The 17,895-nt window shown below is 38.7% G+C and overlaps 2 protein-coding genes and 1 pseudogene across 2 annotated transcripts; 1 reads left to right on the top strand and 2 right to left on the bottom strand.

Moving 5' to 3' along the window:
• Positions 1-4,347: 4,347 nt before the first annotated feature.
• Positions 4,348-5,820, bottom strand: LOC103330453 (uncharacterized). Its single transcript, XM_008233044.3, has one exon. It carries the CDS (start codon positions 5,563-5,565, stop codon positions 4,465-4,467), a length of 1,101 nt encoding a protein of 366 aa, XP_008231266.2. The 5' UTR covers positions 5,566-5,820; the 3' UTR covers positions 4,348-4,464.
• Positions 5,821-6,005: 185 nt separating this feature from the next.
• On the bottom strand, positions 6,006-9,292 carry LOC148914274 (4-hydroxy-tetrahydrodipicolinate reductase 2, chloroplastic-like). Its single transcript, XM_089043767.1, has 8 exons — positions 8,929-9,292; positions 8,532-8,769; positions 8,265-8,398; positions 8,097-8,171; positions 7,472-7,573; positions 6,585-6,694; positions 6,414-6,501; positions 6,006-6,218 (listed from the first exon to the last, which is right to left on the bottom strand). Exons 1-8 carry the CDS (start codon positions 9,163-9,165, stop codon positions 6,150-6,152), a joined length of 1,053 nt encoding a protein of 350 aa, XP_088899893.1. The 5' UTR covers positions 9,166-9,292; the 3' UTR covers positions 6,006-6,149.
• Positions 9,293-9,666: 374 nt separating this feature from the next.
• LOC148914275 (uncharacterized) lies at positions 9,667-12,669 on the top strand (annotated as a pseudogene).
• Positions 12,670-17,895: the final 5,226 nt, after the last annotated feature.

Here is a 17,895-nt window from a genome sequence, read left to right on the forward strand (position 1 = left end):
TAGTATGAGTGTGAATCGAAAGGAACCCAGTCAAGTTCTTCTTACTGGTGATGCTAAGCCAAAGAAGAACTGGAAATCGAAGGGTAAGAAATGGGATTCTAAACCTCAGAACTCTTTCAATCAATGAGGAAAACCAGATGAGGCTAAGGGAAAATGCAAGCATTGTGATAAACTACACTATGGAGAGTGTTGGTTTAAAGGGAAGCCAAAATGCTATGGTTGCAATCGATTTGGTCACTACATTAAGGAATGTGATCAAGCAAACAAGGCTAGAAAAGTAGCAAATCTTGCTAATCAAGTAATAGAACCTACAACAATGTTTTATGCATGCCATTCTGCTACTATTGGAAAGAATATGAATATGTGGTATGTTGACAGTGCATGTAGTAATCATATGACCTCTCATGAGTCTTTGCTTGTGAAGATTGATAAGAATGTGAAATGTAGAGTCAAAATGGGTACTGGTGATTTGGTATAGTCAACTGGCAAAGGCACTATGGTCATAGAAATGCAAGGTGTGACTAGATACATTAAGGAAGTTATGATTGTCCCTGGCTTGGATGAGAACCTGTTAAGTGTAGGTCAAATGGTAGAACATGGATATTGGCTTGTCTTTGGTGATAATGTGGTTGATATTTATGGGGATAGGCAGATGCAGGATTTGATTGCAAGTGTACCAATGAAGGGAAATAGATGTTTTCCTTTAAGCTTAGAATATGTCAAATCTTCTATGGCTAATAAAGTAATAGTTGAGGAGTCATCTTGGTTGTGGCATAAAAGTATGGACATCTAAACTATACTAGTTTGATTCTCCTGCAAGACAAAGAAATGGTGCAAGGTCTGCCTAGATTACAAGTCACAAAGCATGTGTGCTCTGGTTGTGCTACAGGAAAAGGTCACAGAGAACCTTTTGACAAGGAGAAAGTTTGGAGAGCATCACAGCCCTTAGAACTGATACACTCTGACATCTGTGGTCCAATGCAGATTACTACTCCTGCAGGCAACAGATTCTTTCTCACCTTTATAGATGATCACACTAGAATGTGTTGAGTATTCTTCTTGCAGCACAAGCCTCACATCTTCAATATTTTTAAAAGATTCAAGTCCATGGTTGAACTTCAAAGTGGCTACCAAATCAAGAAACTCAGAAGTGACAGAGGTGGAGAGTATACTTCCCTGGAATTTTCAAAGTTTTGTGAAGAGATGGGTTTAGAAAAGCAATTGACTGTAGCTTACTCTCCACAACAGAATGGTGTTGCAGAGAGAGAATCGTCAGTGGTAGAAATGGCAAGAACAATGATGCATGAGAAGAAGATTCCATTGAAGTTTTGGGCGGAAGTGTGAATCAGCAGTTTATTTGCAGAATCGAAGTCAACAAGTGCTTTGGACAACACAACACCATTTGAGAAGTTTAGTGGAATGAAACCAGGTGTCAAACACTTGAGAATCTTTGGCTCTCTATGCTACATTCACAACCCTTCACAGAAAAGGCATAAACTAGAGGAAACTAGTGAGAATGGAGTATTTGTAGGTTATGGAATTTGTGAAAAAGGATATAAAGTACTCAATTTGAGAATTCAAAAGATTGAACTATCTAGGAGTTTTATTTTTTTTATGAGAAAGCCATGTGGGATTGGGAATCGAATGAGGCAGTACAAGCGGAGGTTACAATTCCTTGGAATGATGAAAAAAACTCAATGACATCTGAGTTTTATTCAGAAGCAAGTGACTCACCTCAGTCTGTGCAATCTCCTCTGAGAACACAAGCTATCAGTGACCTGCAAGTAACTATGGATTCAGTTCCACCTGATTCATCAATTTCAACCTCTGAAACTTATGACCATACTCCAAGGAAATGGAAAATTTTGGATGATGTGTATGCTCAATGTAAGATGAGCATCATTGAACCTGAAAATTTTACTGAAGCAGTTAAGGATGAAGCCCGGAAAAAGGCTATGATAGAAGAAATATTGATGATAGAGAAGAATTCCACTTGGGAAGTTGGTTGATAGACCAAGCAAAAAACCAATTATGGGAGTGAAGTGGGTCTACAAAACCAAGCTAAACCTTGATGGCTCCATTCAAAAGCACAAAGCAAGGCTTGTAGCCAAAGGTTACACACAGAAACCAAGGGTTGATTTCAATGAAACCTTTGCACCCATAGCAAGGTTACACACCATTAGAACACTCATTGCACTAGCTACATAGAAAGGTTGGAAGCTGTGGCAATTGGATGTTAAATCAACATTTTTGAACGGTGTGCTTGAAGAGGAAGTATATGTGGATCAACCGGATGGTTTTATGGTTGAAGAGGCTGAAGATAAAGTGTATAGATTAAGAAAGGCTCTCTATGGTCTAAAACAAGCACCAAGGGCCTAGTATAGTGAGATTGATACATATCTCATTCACTATGGTTTTCATAGAAGCTCAAGTGAAGCAACTCTATATGTGAGAAACAAAGAAGGAATTGGTGTTTTGATAGTATCAATCTATGTAGATGATATAGTCTACACAGGGAGTAGTACAAGAATGATGGAAGAGTTTAAAACAGAGATGATGTGCAAATATGAAATGTCAGACTTGGGTTTACTTCACCACTTTCTTGGAATGGGGGTAACTCAAACTGAAGGGAGTATTTTTATACATCAGAAAAAGTATGCTCTTACTCTCTTGTATAAATTTGGGCTCAAGGATTGCAAATTAGTGAGCACTCCATTGGTTGCCACTGATAAATTGCAAAGAGAGGATGGAAGTGAAGCTACAGATGAAAGCTTGTACAAGAAAATTGTTGGAAGCCTGCTATATCTAACTACAACTAGACCAAATATTATGTTCTCAGCTAGTCTGCTTGCAAGGTTCATGCATAACCCTTCTAAGAAGCACTATAGAGCAGCCAAAAGAGTTCTAAGGTACATACAAGGAACAATTGACTATGGAATTGAGTATGTGGTTGGAAAATCTGCACTATTGATTGGCTATTATGACAGTGACTGGAGTGGATCTGAGGATAGAAAAAGCACCTCAGGGAATGCCTTTTCATTTGGAAGTGGTGCTTTCTCATGGGCTTCGGTCAAACAACAAAGTGTAGCATTGTCAACTGCAGAAGAAGGGTATATGAGCGCAGTTGAAGCAACCTCACAGGCTATTTGGCTTATATTTGTGCTTGAAGACTTTGGAAGGGAACAAACCACTGCAACTACATTGTTCTGTGACAGTACCTCAGCTATAGCAATGGCTAAAAATCCGGTATTTCATCAAAAGAGCAAGCATATTGACAGGAAATTTCATTTCATTAGAGATGCAATTCAAAAAGGTGTGATTGAGTTGATCTACTGCAAAGGAGGAGCAAATTGCCGACATATTCACCAAGGCTCTACACAGAGACAAATTCTTCTACTTAAGAAGTCTACTTGGTGTGAAATCAGCTAGCACTTTAGAAGGGAGTGTTGAAATGTAAATTGACTATCTAATTTCTTGTTAGTTAGTAATTTACTTGGTTTGTTTTTACTCTTAGCTTCATTAAGCATTATGTTAGTTAAGTGACTAGAACTCATATGCCAAGTGTAAGGTGTAAAGCAGTTAGCTAGTTTTCAACGGCTCTTAGGCCTTGTACTGCCATGTGTCACATTCACATTGGCCCTTGTAATAGAATGGTACTGATTGGCTGATGTAATGAGAGAATGAGAAAGAATACAAAAGGTGTGATCTCTGCAACGGTTTTGTAGATCGCACCAGAGAACATTTCCAAATTCTGTTTTCTCTTAGCTACCTCTCACTCTCTAGATCTTGAGCTTCCTTGATAATCCAAAATCCATATCTTAACAATGTGCAATGGGGTAACTCACCATGGTACAATTTTGATGCCTTTATAGATAATAGAGATGCTTGGAGGTGTTTACATCAATGTAAATATGTGATGTCAATCAACATTAATATACGTTTATCATATACTCGCATCGAAATTCCAAAACTGATCAAGGGAAAATGGAATTGCTGAAAATATATAGAGATACTGCAGGAGAGGAGGTAGCGTAGGTAAAGGTTAGAAGATGACTTCAAAAAAAAAACACATCAACAAATCAACAATCATTTCAATATAATAACAAGAATTAGAGTAATTTAGACTATCGCTTATATAAATAAATAAAAAAGAACACTTCAACAAATATAATTACAAGGAACCCAAAACATGTCAGAATTGATCATAAGACGTCAACAGAAATCATTTTCCCATATTATTCCATCAATCTTGTTGTGTTCCACCAAGTCAGCTCAATATATATGTATAGATAGAAACACTGATCAAGACCCTACAAGAGAGAATAAAGTACGTACGGTGCATTTGGATGGGGAAATAAAACTTGGAATTTGATATTGTTTTAGAATAAAGTTTTAGAAATGAACTCAACTTATAATTTATTGACAATGAGAAAATAAAGAGATTATCAGGAGGAGAATGAGAACCTAGATACTAATAATTCGAGATTTAGGAATCTCAGTTGGATCAAAATCATCGTTAGAGTCCAATGCTTGCTTAGTGAGCCTAAGAAGACTCCCAGTGGCCAAAATAGCTTTGGGATTGATATCATGCATAGACCTGGCATACAAACTCCTACAAGCCTCACTGCCCTTATCAACCAACTCCTTGTTTTGATTTGGACACAAAAGGCAGTGACCCAAAATCCTGAAAACCGGTTGCATCAATTCCCATGGCAAAGGAATGCTCCCCACCTTTTCTCCATTTCCATCCTCTTCTTTGCGTTCACTCCTACTGCTACAGCTACTACCAGTCATCTCCTTGTACATTTCTCCGTCTTGGCCAGCCCAAACCCTACAAAACTCGCAAAATTCAATCTTTGACTGCACCGGCATTTCATGTATCTTGCTGTAGTACAGCTCCAGTGCAACCCCAACAATCCTAGCCCTCCTTGTGGACCTCACTGTACCGTAGGGTTCCAAACTTGGAGATATGACAGCCAAGTTTAGGCCTGTGGAGTTGTTTTTAGCGGGTGTTTTGGTTTCGTGGTAGAGACTGGGATGAGACAAGTCGGGGACACTGACGGTTATGGAGTGGCCAGAACGTGTTGCGGTTTCGTGGGCATAAAGGGCTAAAAGGACGGCCTCAAAGCCGGCTACGGGTACCCGGAGAGCGGCACGGGATATGTAGATGCCCACGATGATGGGAAGGAAGCGAAGGACGAGGAGTTGGAGGTCGGGATCAGAGGATTGGAAGGTGTCGTAGAGCCAGCGGCAGAGGTTGTTGTCGCCTGCGCCGGAGTCGGGTTGGCGGAGAAGGGAGGAGATGTGGGATGCTGTGTGGTGGTCATGGAGGAGGGAGTGGGCGGGGTTGGAGGAGGAGGAGAGGGAAGGAGGGAGAGAGGGGAGGATGGTTGAGAGGGATTGGATTGCTGATTGGCATTTGGAGAGGGATGAGTCATGTGATGAAGCTGAGGCTGAGGCTGAAGTGGTAGTTGTTGGGGTTGGGGTGATGGTGGAGGTGGTGGTGGAATTGATGGTATCTTGATCATCTTCTATGATGGAGGAAGTGGAGGGGTCGTTGGACATTGCTTGAGAGGGAGAGATTAAATGGGGGGCGTTTCAAAGTATGTTAAAACAGATGTGATCTATATGGTCAGAGGAGATAATTGAGGGGGAAGTTTCCCTTTTTATGTTCTTTTTTGGTCGATAATCGGGGAGGAGGAACAGGGACTGATGTATGTGTCAATAACATTTATCAACCACCATGTGAGACAGTTAAGAATTTTGTATATGAGAGAGAAAGGGGAAAAGCTCTGTATACATCACCAGTCGGTTTGGGTTGGGTTCTAACAAATTTCAGAAATTTTATGTCTTAATAAATGCCACACCATCAAGGTTGCGTTTGCTTCTCTATTAAGGTTCTGTTGGCCTTTAATTTCAATTGGGCCTTATAATTTATCAGTAAAGCTTGTTATATTTGTATTTCCTTCGACCAAACTACAAATTTTCATGCTCCAAACACAAGCTGGAAGGAAAATAACAACAGTACATAGATAAGGTTGAAATTGCTAATCCGAAACTTGCATCCCTATCTTACTCAACCAGAATCTAACTGTTGTGAGCTAATAAATATACTAATACAGACAACGTCCTTCATACAAAGCCAACTATCATCGCATGTTACCCTCTCGCAGGACATCTATCATATTGTATAACCGCTTCTCTGCCTTCGAATGGACCTGCATCGATGCAAGATTTCATATCAGAAGTGAAGGAGTGCATTGTCCTACAAGTACTATAACTAACCAAAAAATGTATGTTAACAGTATTCTTGCCAAATAATCGATATCAGATGATAATTTGAGAAAGAATTTATCCATTATAAGCACTGTAACAAGTAGTAGAATAAAAGAGAGATGGAAAAGCTTAAACACCTTCTTAGCAAGGAAAATTACAGAATCAATTGTGCCCTCTGCATATATTGATCTACCACAAACATTATGCTGAAACTCAAAAGAAACTCTGCAAAAATGAGGGGGAATTAAGTCAATGGAATAGAATTAAAACTAATTTGAGAGAGAGAGAGAGGGAATATTCTGTATTACGTTTCATCAGGTGAACTGAGATGATACATATGAAATGCATGACCAGACAAATGCTCCTCTGGAACTCCCACCATCTCTAATTGTTGCTGGGGATCCCGGACCAATTGGACCTGATAAAATTGTCAAAGATTGAAGATAAAAATGAAATGCTGAAGGATTATATAAAACTTTCTAAGTATTTGGTATTTCATGTAAGGGGACTGGCCTGATAATCAACCAAGACAGGTTGTTACTGATAAGATTTAAGTAAAAATATTTGAAACTTTGTGACTGCTTCTATTGTTGTTTTGAATTTCTATGTCTTAGATTTAATTCTTTGATATCCCATCTTGTACTAATATAAATACATATAGCCACCACTGTTACTAATCTGCTTTCAGTTGGAGATTTGCCTCTTTCTTGGTTTGTGTGATGCAACCTGCCTAAGTGTCATGCCTAAGGCCTCTAGGTGTGATTCCTGGAACCCTACTTCTGTGATTCTAGTAGTTTCTATCCTTTCCTTATAATTTTCTCTCTTCGTTTCATAAAAACATTGTTGTTCTTTCTCACTACAATCTTACAGCCTTCAAAGATTTAATGTTAAACCAGAATCAATCTTTTCTACACTTATCCCTCTTTGTCCTGCATTAATGCCATTATTTCTTCTTCATCGCACCTATTAAAACGCATGTATCCCAAACACAAGTAGTGAAATGCAGCTATAACATTATCATTCGCAGTATCCTTGCCAGACATAAAGATACTCAAGTTAATGGCTACATTGAATAGCTTCAGACGAACAAACAGAAAGTGAGGAACGCAAGGGAAAAGGATGAGAAAAACAGATGCTATGGTTAACTATTTCTAATTATCCGAAGGTATAATTAACCATGCATCCTGTAACATACCTGCTCCATATCAAAGGACACACCCAACTTCTGGAAGCAAGAAATAACAGCCTTTGCAGTTCCAGATGTGTCAACTTTACTGGCTTGATGGGATTCCATAACCTGAAATTTAAAAACATGATTAAGCCGCATCAAGCAACATGAATAAGGCATAGAAAACAAGCACCTTGAAAATTTATAACATTTTTCTGTTTTCAAAGATATTAACAATGAATAAAAGTGTGCAGAGTTGCACGATTAGTTTATGCAATTCAAGGGAGGGGAAAAGCACGCAGAAAATGAAAACAGAAAAATGAACCGCTAGAAGAATGAACACTAACTGCTGGAGTTCCAATGGACAAAAAGTTCTCCATTGAATAAAAAGATACCGCTAGAAAAACAAAAGGTTTAACTGAGACATGAAAGTAATCCTTTTCTTCGTTAAGAGTTCATTTGGAAGGGAAAGAAATGCAGGTTTCGTAGATAGGAAGGATAAGATAAATACTAGTTATGATAAAAAAAGAAAAATATAGTACACCAGATAAATGAATGTCTATATACTGAAATATGAACTTGGTCAAATGTTTAGACTATCTCTACTTCTATAGTTTTCATTAGTAACAAATTACAAGAAAAAAGTGAATACCTGTAGAGAATACCCAGAGAAAGCTCCAGGGAATTGCTCGGCCATAATTTCCATGGCTGCAAGAAATGCCACAACCTATTCATACCAAACGACTATTAGGATATGGAAGGTAAGCCCCCACGGTAGTAAACAATATTAGAAACCATTAAAGCACAAAATTCTGAGCACCTGTTTTCCCATTTGTGGTGAAATTACTGCATAGACTTGTGAGTCTTCTACAGTCTTGTACAACCGATCCCTGTCTCCACCGGTTGTTCCCATCACAAATGGCACTCCAACTTTGCAATATAGTTCTGCATTATCTGAACATGATAGAAAAATATCCAAATGAATGAAGACACAAAGCCAGCCACAATATTTACTAACCATGCAATGGAAAAGATTTTAAGCAAAAATAAGTCAAAATAGAGTTCCAAACCTGTGTTATTTATTTACCATTTACTGCCGAAGGCACAGTGAAGTCCACCACAATCAAATTGGGATATTTCTCGAGAAGTGATGCAAGGGCTCTTTCTCTTTCAGAAGGACCATGGATCAGAATCTCGTTTGAGCCGACTTGGACGGTTTGCCCCGATTCTTCGGCAGAGCCAAATGATGCGGGAACCACACTCAGTCCTGCAGAATCTGCTGCTTGTATAATGGCCTTCCCCATTTTGCCACTACATGAGTTTACCTGTTCGATAAATTGAACACAAATTCATGAATTTCGCAGCAGCAATTACAATAATCCATACATCCAAATTCGAAATTTTCGTTGGCTCATTATAAGAACTCAAATTATGAACGCAGCAAGCAATGTAGCTACTAGAAACAGAAAGATACAACAAAATACCATGATAGGGATGTCAATCTTGTTCTTGGGCAAAGACTTATCAAGACTTTGATTGGGTATGGCTGAAATTGACATCTTTGGGATCATATTCATAGCCGATGATGATGATGATGAAACTCTTTGCTTCCAATTGAAACCAATAGCATCTAATCTACTGGTTCCCGCTCCAGCTAAGACTGCCCGCCTCTGTTGCTGAACAACGACACAATTGGCTGGTAGTTTGAGCGTGGACGCCATTGTACAGAGTCTGAAGGCAGAGCTTATTTGGGGTTTAGGGTATTAGGATAAAAACTCAGACCGCGTCGCTGCTAGAGGTTTTAGGATGGAACACCTGTATTCATCCAATTTAATAACGACCAAAAACATAGGGAAATAAGCTGGTATAATCACAAATCAGAAATAGTGTGCTGAAATAATCAGGCTACAAATTGTATTCTAATATAATCACTTGGGGACGTGAAAAGACCGAAGTGCCTCCATATAAAAGCAGATGTATCAACCCTTTGGCGCCTCTTTCTTACGTGTTTAGCGATTTGGCATAGCGCCTCTTTCTTCTATGTTTTGATTTGGCAAAATGGGGAACTCTAGGTTGCGAACATTTTGGCGCTGAGCAATCCGATTCGCAACCCATCCATAGTCACAACCGGATGTCCTAAACTTTCGAACCCTAGTTTGGCCGTATGCGGCCGTGAGCGCACCGCCTCCATGTTGACCTCGGATCGAGTATATTGCGACTCCATGGAGAAGCGAAAGTGCGACTTGGCGTCGTTGAGCGGAGGTGAGTTGGATATTAGTTTGGTAGTGTATGTATTATAAAATCATGCATCCCCTTTTCACCTGAAGAGCGAGAAGAGCTTAAGTTTTGATTTCAAAGCGTTATGATATGTTGAAATTCATAGTTTGTGTTATTATCTATGATGGGATGTATGTGGTAAACTTGAATTTTAGTTAAAATTGTGGAATGCTTGTATAATGTAGTGCAATGTGTTTGATAATGGGCAAAATAACGACACGAAAAATCATATGTTATTTACTTTATGCGGCCTAAAAGTAGGTTTGTTAGGGTAGTTTTAAGTGAATGTAGATGCTAATGTAGAATTTATTGGCATTAGGTTTGTTTTGGTAAGTAAAGTTTGTGTGTTTTGGTTTCCAATTTGGTAATTGAGCTTATACCACATAATATGTTCAGTATCACAACCTGAGCCTTTTGTTGAAGTTGTTTACATTTGTTGAAAACCCTTAGAGGTTAGAGGGTTCATATTGCTGCCATGGTATGTTTATGTGAGTTTGTGAATAACTTGGAACCCATAGCTATGTACAAAATCAGAGAAAAGACAGAAATGAATAAAAGTTCCTTGTTGAAGCAGCTAGAATTTGAGTTTGGAAGATTTATAAAATGATACGTGTAGTGGTATGTTTTTATTTGTTTGAATGTATCATTTTTAGTTTTATTCATTGTTGTAGTAATTATCTATGTTATTTGCAGAAATGGATACTGTTGGAATATTGGTATGCTACAATGGAAGTTGGGTTAAGAAGGATAACATTGAGAGTTATGAAGGTGGGGAGGCTAAAGGCATAATAGTGTCACGGAATGTAACGTTTTCCGACCTTGTTCAGCGCATTTATAAGATCATGGATGCAGATCCCACGAAATATATTGTCACACTGAAATATTCAGTTCCTGTATCCTCATCGTCTGTAAGCATATAAGGGTTGAAGACAATGATGATGTTAAATATTTTGTAAAGTACAACACAGATGTTATGGCCTCTAAAGTAACCCCTTTAGTAGCAAGCTTGAAAAATATTGAAGGTCATGGTATTGAAGGGTGCAATGGCATTGTAAGCGTTGAGAGTAGCAATGCTCCTGCGACTTTGTTGTGGAACAAAGAAGTAGTCGGGACAATGGCGAAAATGGTGGGAATGATTTTAATTGGAGTGATTGGGTTGAAGTGAATTTTGAAAGTGGTGAAAACATAGTTGCTGATTTCAATGAACCTAGCAACGAAGAGGAACATGATCTGCTCGATTCGCATCCTCATGAGGACAGCAATGTCGAACCGTCCAGCATGCGGTGTAGGCGGTGCAATCCGAACCTCCTCGACAATCAAGTTCAACTGAAATGCATACAAGTCGGGGTGATTTGAAGCATAGTCAGAGTTTGGAATATATTCAGTATGGTGGAGGCGTTTCGTGCATAAATTGGGAAGCAAATTTGAAGGTTGGCCGAGTTTATCCAAATAAGATTTCCCTTTTAAAAACCATCAGTTTAGCAGTTATTACAGGCCACTTTCGATTGAGAACTGTCCAATCTAGGAAGCATCGGTTGTGTGTTCGCTGTTGGCAGCTTCCTTGCCCTTGGAAAGTTCGGGCATATAAAGTTGGATTACATGAGTTTAAGGTTGTTAAATACGATCCACTTCATGAATGTGATATAACGTATATAAGTAGTCATCATCCTCAAGCTACAGTGGCTAGCTGTCACATTGTGTTAAGTGGAGATTTGAGTTAATGCGACATTTATCTGACGGTGATATCAAGAAAGATGTGAAACAAAATTCGATGTGAGCATAAGCTACTCTGTGGAGAAGCGAGTTAGCTTTCAAAAGAATTAGGGGGTCTGCAGAAGAGTCGTATTCCCTTCTCCCTTCCTATTGTTATGAATTGGAGCGTACAAATCCAGGAACTTTGACATACATTGAGGCTGATGCAGCTGATCACTTCTTATATTTTTATGGCAATTGGTGCATGCATACGAGGATTTAAGTCGTCAATGCGGCCCGTGATTGCTGTTGATGCTACTCATTTGAAGTGCAAGTATAGAGGTGTTTTGTTTGTTGCGACCGCATTTGATGGAAATCGGAACATATATCCTGTTGCCTTTGGGATTGGAGATTTGGAGACGGATGCAGCTTGGGAGTGGTTTTTGAGAAAACTACATTGTGCAATTGGTGATTGCTCGAATCTCGTTGTCATATCAGATCGCAATGTTAGCATACAGAATGGGTTGCGTAGAGTTTTTCCTGGGGCAAGCCATGGTATTTGCTTTTATCACTTGAAAGGCAATATCAAAGCCTCATTTAAGTTGAAGCAGCGGGATCCGATATTGGGGTATTTTGTAAGGGCAGCTAAGTCTTATCGTCTAGCGGAGTTCAATCGTCACTTTTCCAGGATAAACAATGACCGAGTGCGAACTTATTTACTACGTGCAGGCGTCCAGAAGTGGTCTCGGGCCCATTGTGATGGACGACGATATAATGTGATGACAACGAATATTGTGGAGTCCATTAATTCAGTTCTTCGGTTTGCAAGGATGCTTCCGGTGCTACACTTGATTGATGAAATTACAAATCTACTTGTCTGTTGGTTTAGGCAACGTCGAGAGTTAGCAATGAAATCTCATTCTACGTTGTGCCCTGATTTAGGGGAAATTAAGTTAAGGAAGAGGTTAGACGCTGCGTCAAGGATGAATGTGGTCAAAATCAATGACGTCGAGTATAATGTTCTGGATGGTGATTTGAACGGTCTGGTGCACTTGCAAAACCGTAGTTGTACATGCAGGAAGTTTGACTTGGAGCAACTCCCGTGCAAGCACGCTATTGCGGTATGTCGGCACTTGGAATTGAACCCCTACTCCTTTGCCTCTTCTTATTATACACGAGCTACATGGGCAGCTGCATATGCTGAATCTATTTATCCTGTACCACCTAAAGGCACATGGGTTATTCCCAAAATTTGAAGAAGGTCAAAATCCTCCCTCCTCTTTGTAAGGTTGTGCGGGCCGTCATAAGCGCAAAGAATAGCCGAGAGGAGAGGAGTTCCGTAAAAAATGATCAAGGTGTGGTGTGAAGGGCCACTACCGAAGTACATGCAAACAATCTGTCCCTCTCACCAACAAGCAGCACGTTGCGTAGATGTTACACTTGTTTAGTTTCTACCTCTGTTTTGGTCAACGCTGAAGTTGATGAATAGCTTCGGTGATGCTGCAGGGATGGAAGTCGGTCCACTCAACGGTCATGTGAAGCATATGGAACAAGGTAACAAGTCCTTTGCAATGACAGCCTATTATTAGTAGAAATTGGTGAACATACAGTGCCATCACCACAGTGAAACCAGCTGTAAATTAACAATGTTCCACTGGCCAATGTGTGTTTCAGATTAGCATTTCTGTTCGTTTGTTATGTACCTTTCATTTGAAATTTAATTGAATTTGATTTGGTGTTCTCTATTGTGATTGTAGTCAAATTCTCATAAATTGCTTTCCTTTCCTAGACAACGTCATGTATTCCTGTCTGTATATTCACACTATCGTCATGCTGCTGTCCTTTTGTTGCGTCCAAAATGAAAGGGCCTAGAAGGCTAACTACAATTGCATCTCGTACATAAAACTCCTTCAAATGCAAAGCTTACGCAATTACTGTGATACTGGTAGTACTTCATGATTGCTCATTCTTCTCATCGACACAGAACAGAATATATAGAGAATTTTTGGGAAAGTATACATGCAACTACACATGGTCAACAGATCGCGATATTATCTATAATATCGCGATCTATTGTGATGTGAACTTTAAATACAAAAGCATTATTCACTTGAAGTCACACACACAGAGGATGAAACCTTTCCCCCCTTCTAGGTTACGAGCTACTTAACCACAGCATGATCATCGCTTTTTGATTATTGACTATGGACTCTGGTATTTATAAGTGTTCGAACCTGTTTTGTAAAATGACAACTATTTACTTAGTGTTCTATATTGTTGCTCAATTATTTCATTACTTGATGTCATTCATTACAAACCCTTTTTAATCCATTTCATGTTATTGCTTCTGTAATTCGAAGGTTCATTATAAGTACTGAAATTACTATCCCTTCAAATTGTTTGCTTGTTTACTTAAATGAACACCCTCCTTTTTTATTTCGTATTTAATTCTTCCTTTCATAACTGTATTTTTGTTCCACGTAAAAATTTGCATGTATGTATACTGTCCGTGGTTTGTATGGAATCGATATCTTTCCGATCTTTCCATGGATATTTTCGTGCTTCAGAACCACCAAACTTTCCTAAACCCGCCATCGTTACGACCTTTGCTACAGTACCTCTTTACCATTACTCAATTGGAAAAGCTATATGCTATAGCGCAATCAATAAAGCATCAATACAAGCACAATATACCTACCCTACGATCACAATATGACACAATACAGTAGCAATACAAAAACAATAAAACAACAATATAAGTACTCTACGATTCCAATATGAGACAATAATATACCAATACACAAACAATATAAGTACTTGACGCTTCCAATATGAGGGCAATAAACATACAATAAGCACACATTCAGTACACAACACTTTACGTTTATACAAACTTACTAATTTGCCACTCAACCGTGAGAATAAGAGCATGGCGTAAACAAGGCACCACATTCATACAAAATTCATTTCGTGTCCACAAAATGCTTTGAACCCGTACTTACCCTGACCCAGCTACACAGATCCTACCAAAATCCAAACGGTTATACGTCCATCATTAGATCCATGTCCTTGTTCTTCTTCCTCGCTGCATGCACAAGGCTATGATCAGCCATTCCTTGGCCACAACTATTCGGCCCTGCGGACACCGGCAACATCTATTTGGCTCCAATTGTAGTATGGTGAGATGACGGAAGCATAATCTTGGAACATCTCGAACCCATTATTAAAAGATTCAACCATTTCATGGTTAAATTCTTTAGATTTAGTGAATTTTTGAACAGCATCTCTCTTTGTTTCTTCCAATTTGACCTTCAACCACTCTAACTTTGCCCTCCGACTTTTGGCTTTCATTGTTTGCTTCACTTCTCTAGCATATGCATTGTTCACTTGTTAAATCAAGTTTCCCATCACTGCCATGAATATCACATTTCGTTTCCCACCAATCCGTAGCCTACAAATATTGGAGTCTGCTTCACTTGATAATTTTGTCTAGTGGATCATTGTTGTCGACCTCACTTCGGATGGCGTGGGATCGTTATTTGGAGTCAGTGGAGATGGGAAAGGACATGCCATGCGGGTCTCGGGTAACTACCATAGTCGTTGGAGGATTAAATCATCTTCAACTATGGATGGGGAAATTGCACACATGCACCGTGCAAAACACTTAACATTAGGTAAATAACTAGGCAGTTTTTTTTCTTCGTAACCAACAATAGGGTGAGCTTTAGTATAGCTTTGCGCTCTGCTATATATGGAGTACTATGTTTGATATGGAATTCAATGAGTACGTTAAACCCTCTTATATAAAGGAAGTTGTGTGTTTTATATTTATTTCAAATTGGTCATTACAGCTCAGTCTGCACCCTGTCCTCTTTGTAATTAATGAGAGCATTGTAAGATGCCCATTACAGCCTTACCAAATACGAATAAAGGTATGTCAACGGTGGAATAATCGCCCGTACAAATATACACACCTAAACAACTGTGAATACACAATAAACACAACCTTACTAAAAAACTGTATACTATCTGAATATTCAAGGTCTTCACATAGTAATACTACAAATGACGACCAAGTTCCCTAATTATCCAAATAACGAAATATACATAAATGTTTATAAATTATTCAGTATTCCCTACAAATGACGATACTATATGTTGACCATATGAGAAAATTAAATAACATGAAAACAGTCATATACAGTCCCGACCCACATTTCAAGGGGAAGTTAACGTCAAGTGGGCGGAATACACATGAACTTATTTGCAAGTATCAAAATTCACAATTCGGATTTTACCGATATATTTAAAAATGGAACTCATCTACATCCGTTATTTGGAAGATAGCAACAAATAAATTCGAAACACATATACTTTCATGGTCCGTTTTTGTAAACATCTGCATTTGTACTTTGTGAATTGACCGTACTTATAAATTTGGGACATTTTGTACTTTTGGGACATTTGTACCTCATACAGGAGGGAAATTGGTCAAATAGGACAATAGGAATAATTTGCAAATACAACAACGGTCCCATACAACAAACACCAACCAATAACCTAATTACACAAACCCCAAGTGTAACGTGTTGGCCAACAATTGGAGCCAACCACTCCCGTCAAAAATTGGAGCCAACAACTCCCGCCAATAACTCCCGCCAGTTGCTGACTATCATTTTCTCCTGCTGATTATTACCTCCCACTATTTAATTGTAACCCAGCTGCATCCACCCAACATTTCCATCACATTTACTCCGTCAAAACCCGCCCTGCTTGCGCAACAATTTCAACCATATCACACCTATGGGTAAACTAATGCAACCTGCAAATACACCAACCTAACCTTTGCCATTATCAAGGAGGGGACATGAATGACACACCTGCCAAATCAGCAACAGAAGACACTGAAGACTGGGTCCAAGGACTGCAGCAATGTCGAGCCAATACCATGTTCTGGAAAAATCTCCATGCAGACATAGTGTTAAAAATTAAAGAGGGCCAAGCTAGGTGGGGTATCATAAAAAACTGCACAATTCGGGCGCGTTATGAAGCCCGGATGCATCTCCTACATATAAAGGCTGTCAGAGCTAAAATTGAAAATGCCTCGCCATCGCAGCTCTTGTATTCAAGGAATCGATTTAAATGGCTAAGCTGAAGCAAAACAATCGCAATCTGTTTCAACTATTTAGAAGTTTAAAATTGTGGATGCGTATGAAAGTGGACATCATCGGGAGGGTCATGAATTTAATGGGTCGCGGTCGCCGCATGTGAAGGGTATGCAACTCGAAATGTATCCACAGACGGAAGGTATGACTTGTAATATGACCATGTCAACGGTTTAGGACAAACTTTGTACAGTGGAATGGAAGTATGACTTGGCCTCTTTTTTAATTATGTGCGGATGAGGTGCCCTGTTTATGTATTTATTTTGTATTAGGTAAGTTTGAGGGGGCCTCTTTTTTTCATATGTATAATGTAATCTTAAGGTGCCATCTTTGTTAACATTGTATTTAGTAAGTTTGTGGTCATCTTTTGTGTTGTTTTGTTTGTTTAATATGTTGTTTTATGTAAGTTCACGCTGGGGTGTTATTTTATTTTGTATTCTGCCCGTTTGAGGAGGCCTTCGTATTCTGATTGTTCCTGTTGGCCTTCTTTATATTAAGTATGCTGGAAGTTTTAAAACAGCAGTTGATGTAATGTGGATGCATTCATTTCAGATCCAAATTATAACGTAATTACCTTCCACATAGTTCAACTTTGTACACTTGTCAAATGACATTGCAAAACCAATACCTGAAGACAGTATAAAACAAACAATTTTGAATAGCAGTACCAACAGAAAATAATGCACAGGTTACATTGCAATGCCAATATACGTGCAATATCATGCATTAGAAAACCAATAAAGACCATTACAAACTCAATAAAGAGGCAATAGCAAACCAATAAGTTGCACAATAACACCAATACGTCAGTAAAAAACCAATATACACGCAACGAAGAATTAACATGTACTGTATTTCCAAGTGTATACCATGCCGTATGTGGATTCCAAAATAAGGGTTCGAATAACATTCCAATTGGATTAGGCCCTCAATCAGGGCCGTCCCTGAGTTTGTAGAGGGCCTGTGCGAAACTTAAATTGGGGCCTCACATAATTTAATACGAAAATACTATAAATACAATTTGCCATAACTTAATGTCATAAACAATTTTTTTATAACTAAAAGTCACCATCAATAAACATGTAATGACAATCAAAAATCAAATTCATAAAAATTTAAATGTTTCCATTTGATAAAGTTAAATATTGGTATGTTTGATACAAAAATAAGCTCCTTGTGCCCCTATAAGATCCCTTTCTACCTCCTCTAAGCAATCTGTGCTTAATAGTAAAAACAAATTGGCAATCTATGTAGCATGTGATTCTTTAACAATGAATCTATCAAGATTCAAAAGCTCCTCTTTGAGATTGAGTCAAT

The sequence above is a fragment of the Prunus mume genome, unplaced genomic scaffold (assembly GCF_029339155.1).
Source record: "Prunus mume cultivar Tortuosa unplaced genomic scaffold, ASM2933915v1 scaffold25, whole genome shotgun sequence".
In the NCBI taxonomy this organism is placed as follows: Eukaryota; Viridiplantae; Streptophyta; class Magnoliopsida; order Rosales; family Rosaceae; genus Prunus; species Prunus mume.

Excerpts from the sequence above, each read along its gene's own strand:
- LOC103330453 (XM_008233044.3), bottom strand. The coding sequence starts at position 5,565 with ATGTCCAACGACCCCTCCACTTCCTCCATCATAGAAGATGATCAAGAT.
- LOC148914274 (XM_089043767.1), bottom strand. The coding sequence starts at position 9,165 with ATGGCGTCCACGCTCAAACTACCAGCCAATTGTGTCGTTGTTCAGCAA. Across the intron at positions 6,695-7,471 it reads TGTCCTTTGATATGGAGCAG|GTCCAATTGGTCCGGGATCC; the intron begins GTATGTTACAGG and ends CAATTTTATCAG. Across the intron at positions 6,219-6,413 it reads TAATTTTCCTTGCTAAGAAG|GTCCATTCGAAGGCAGAGAA; the intron begins GTGTTTAAGCTT and ends GCATCGATGCAG.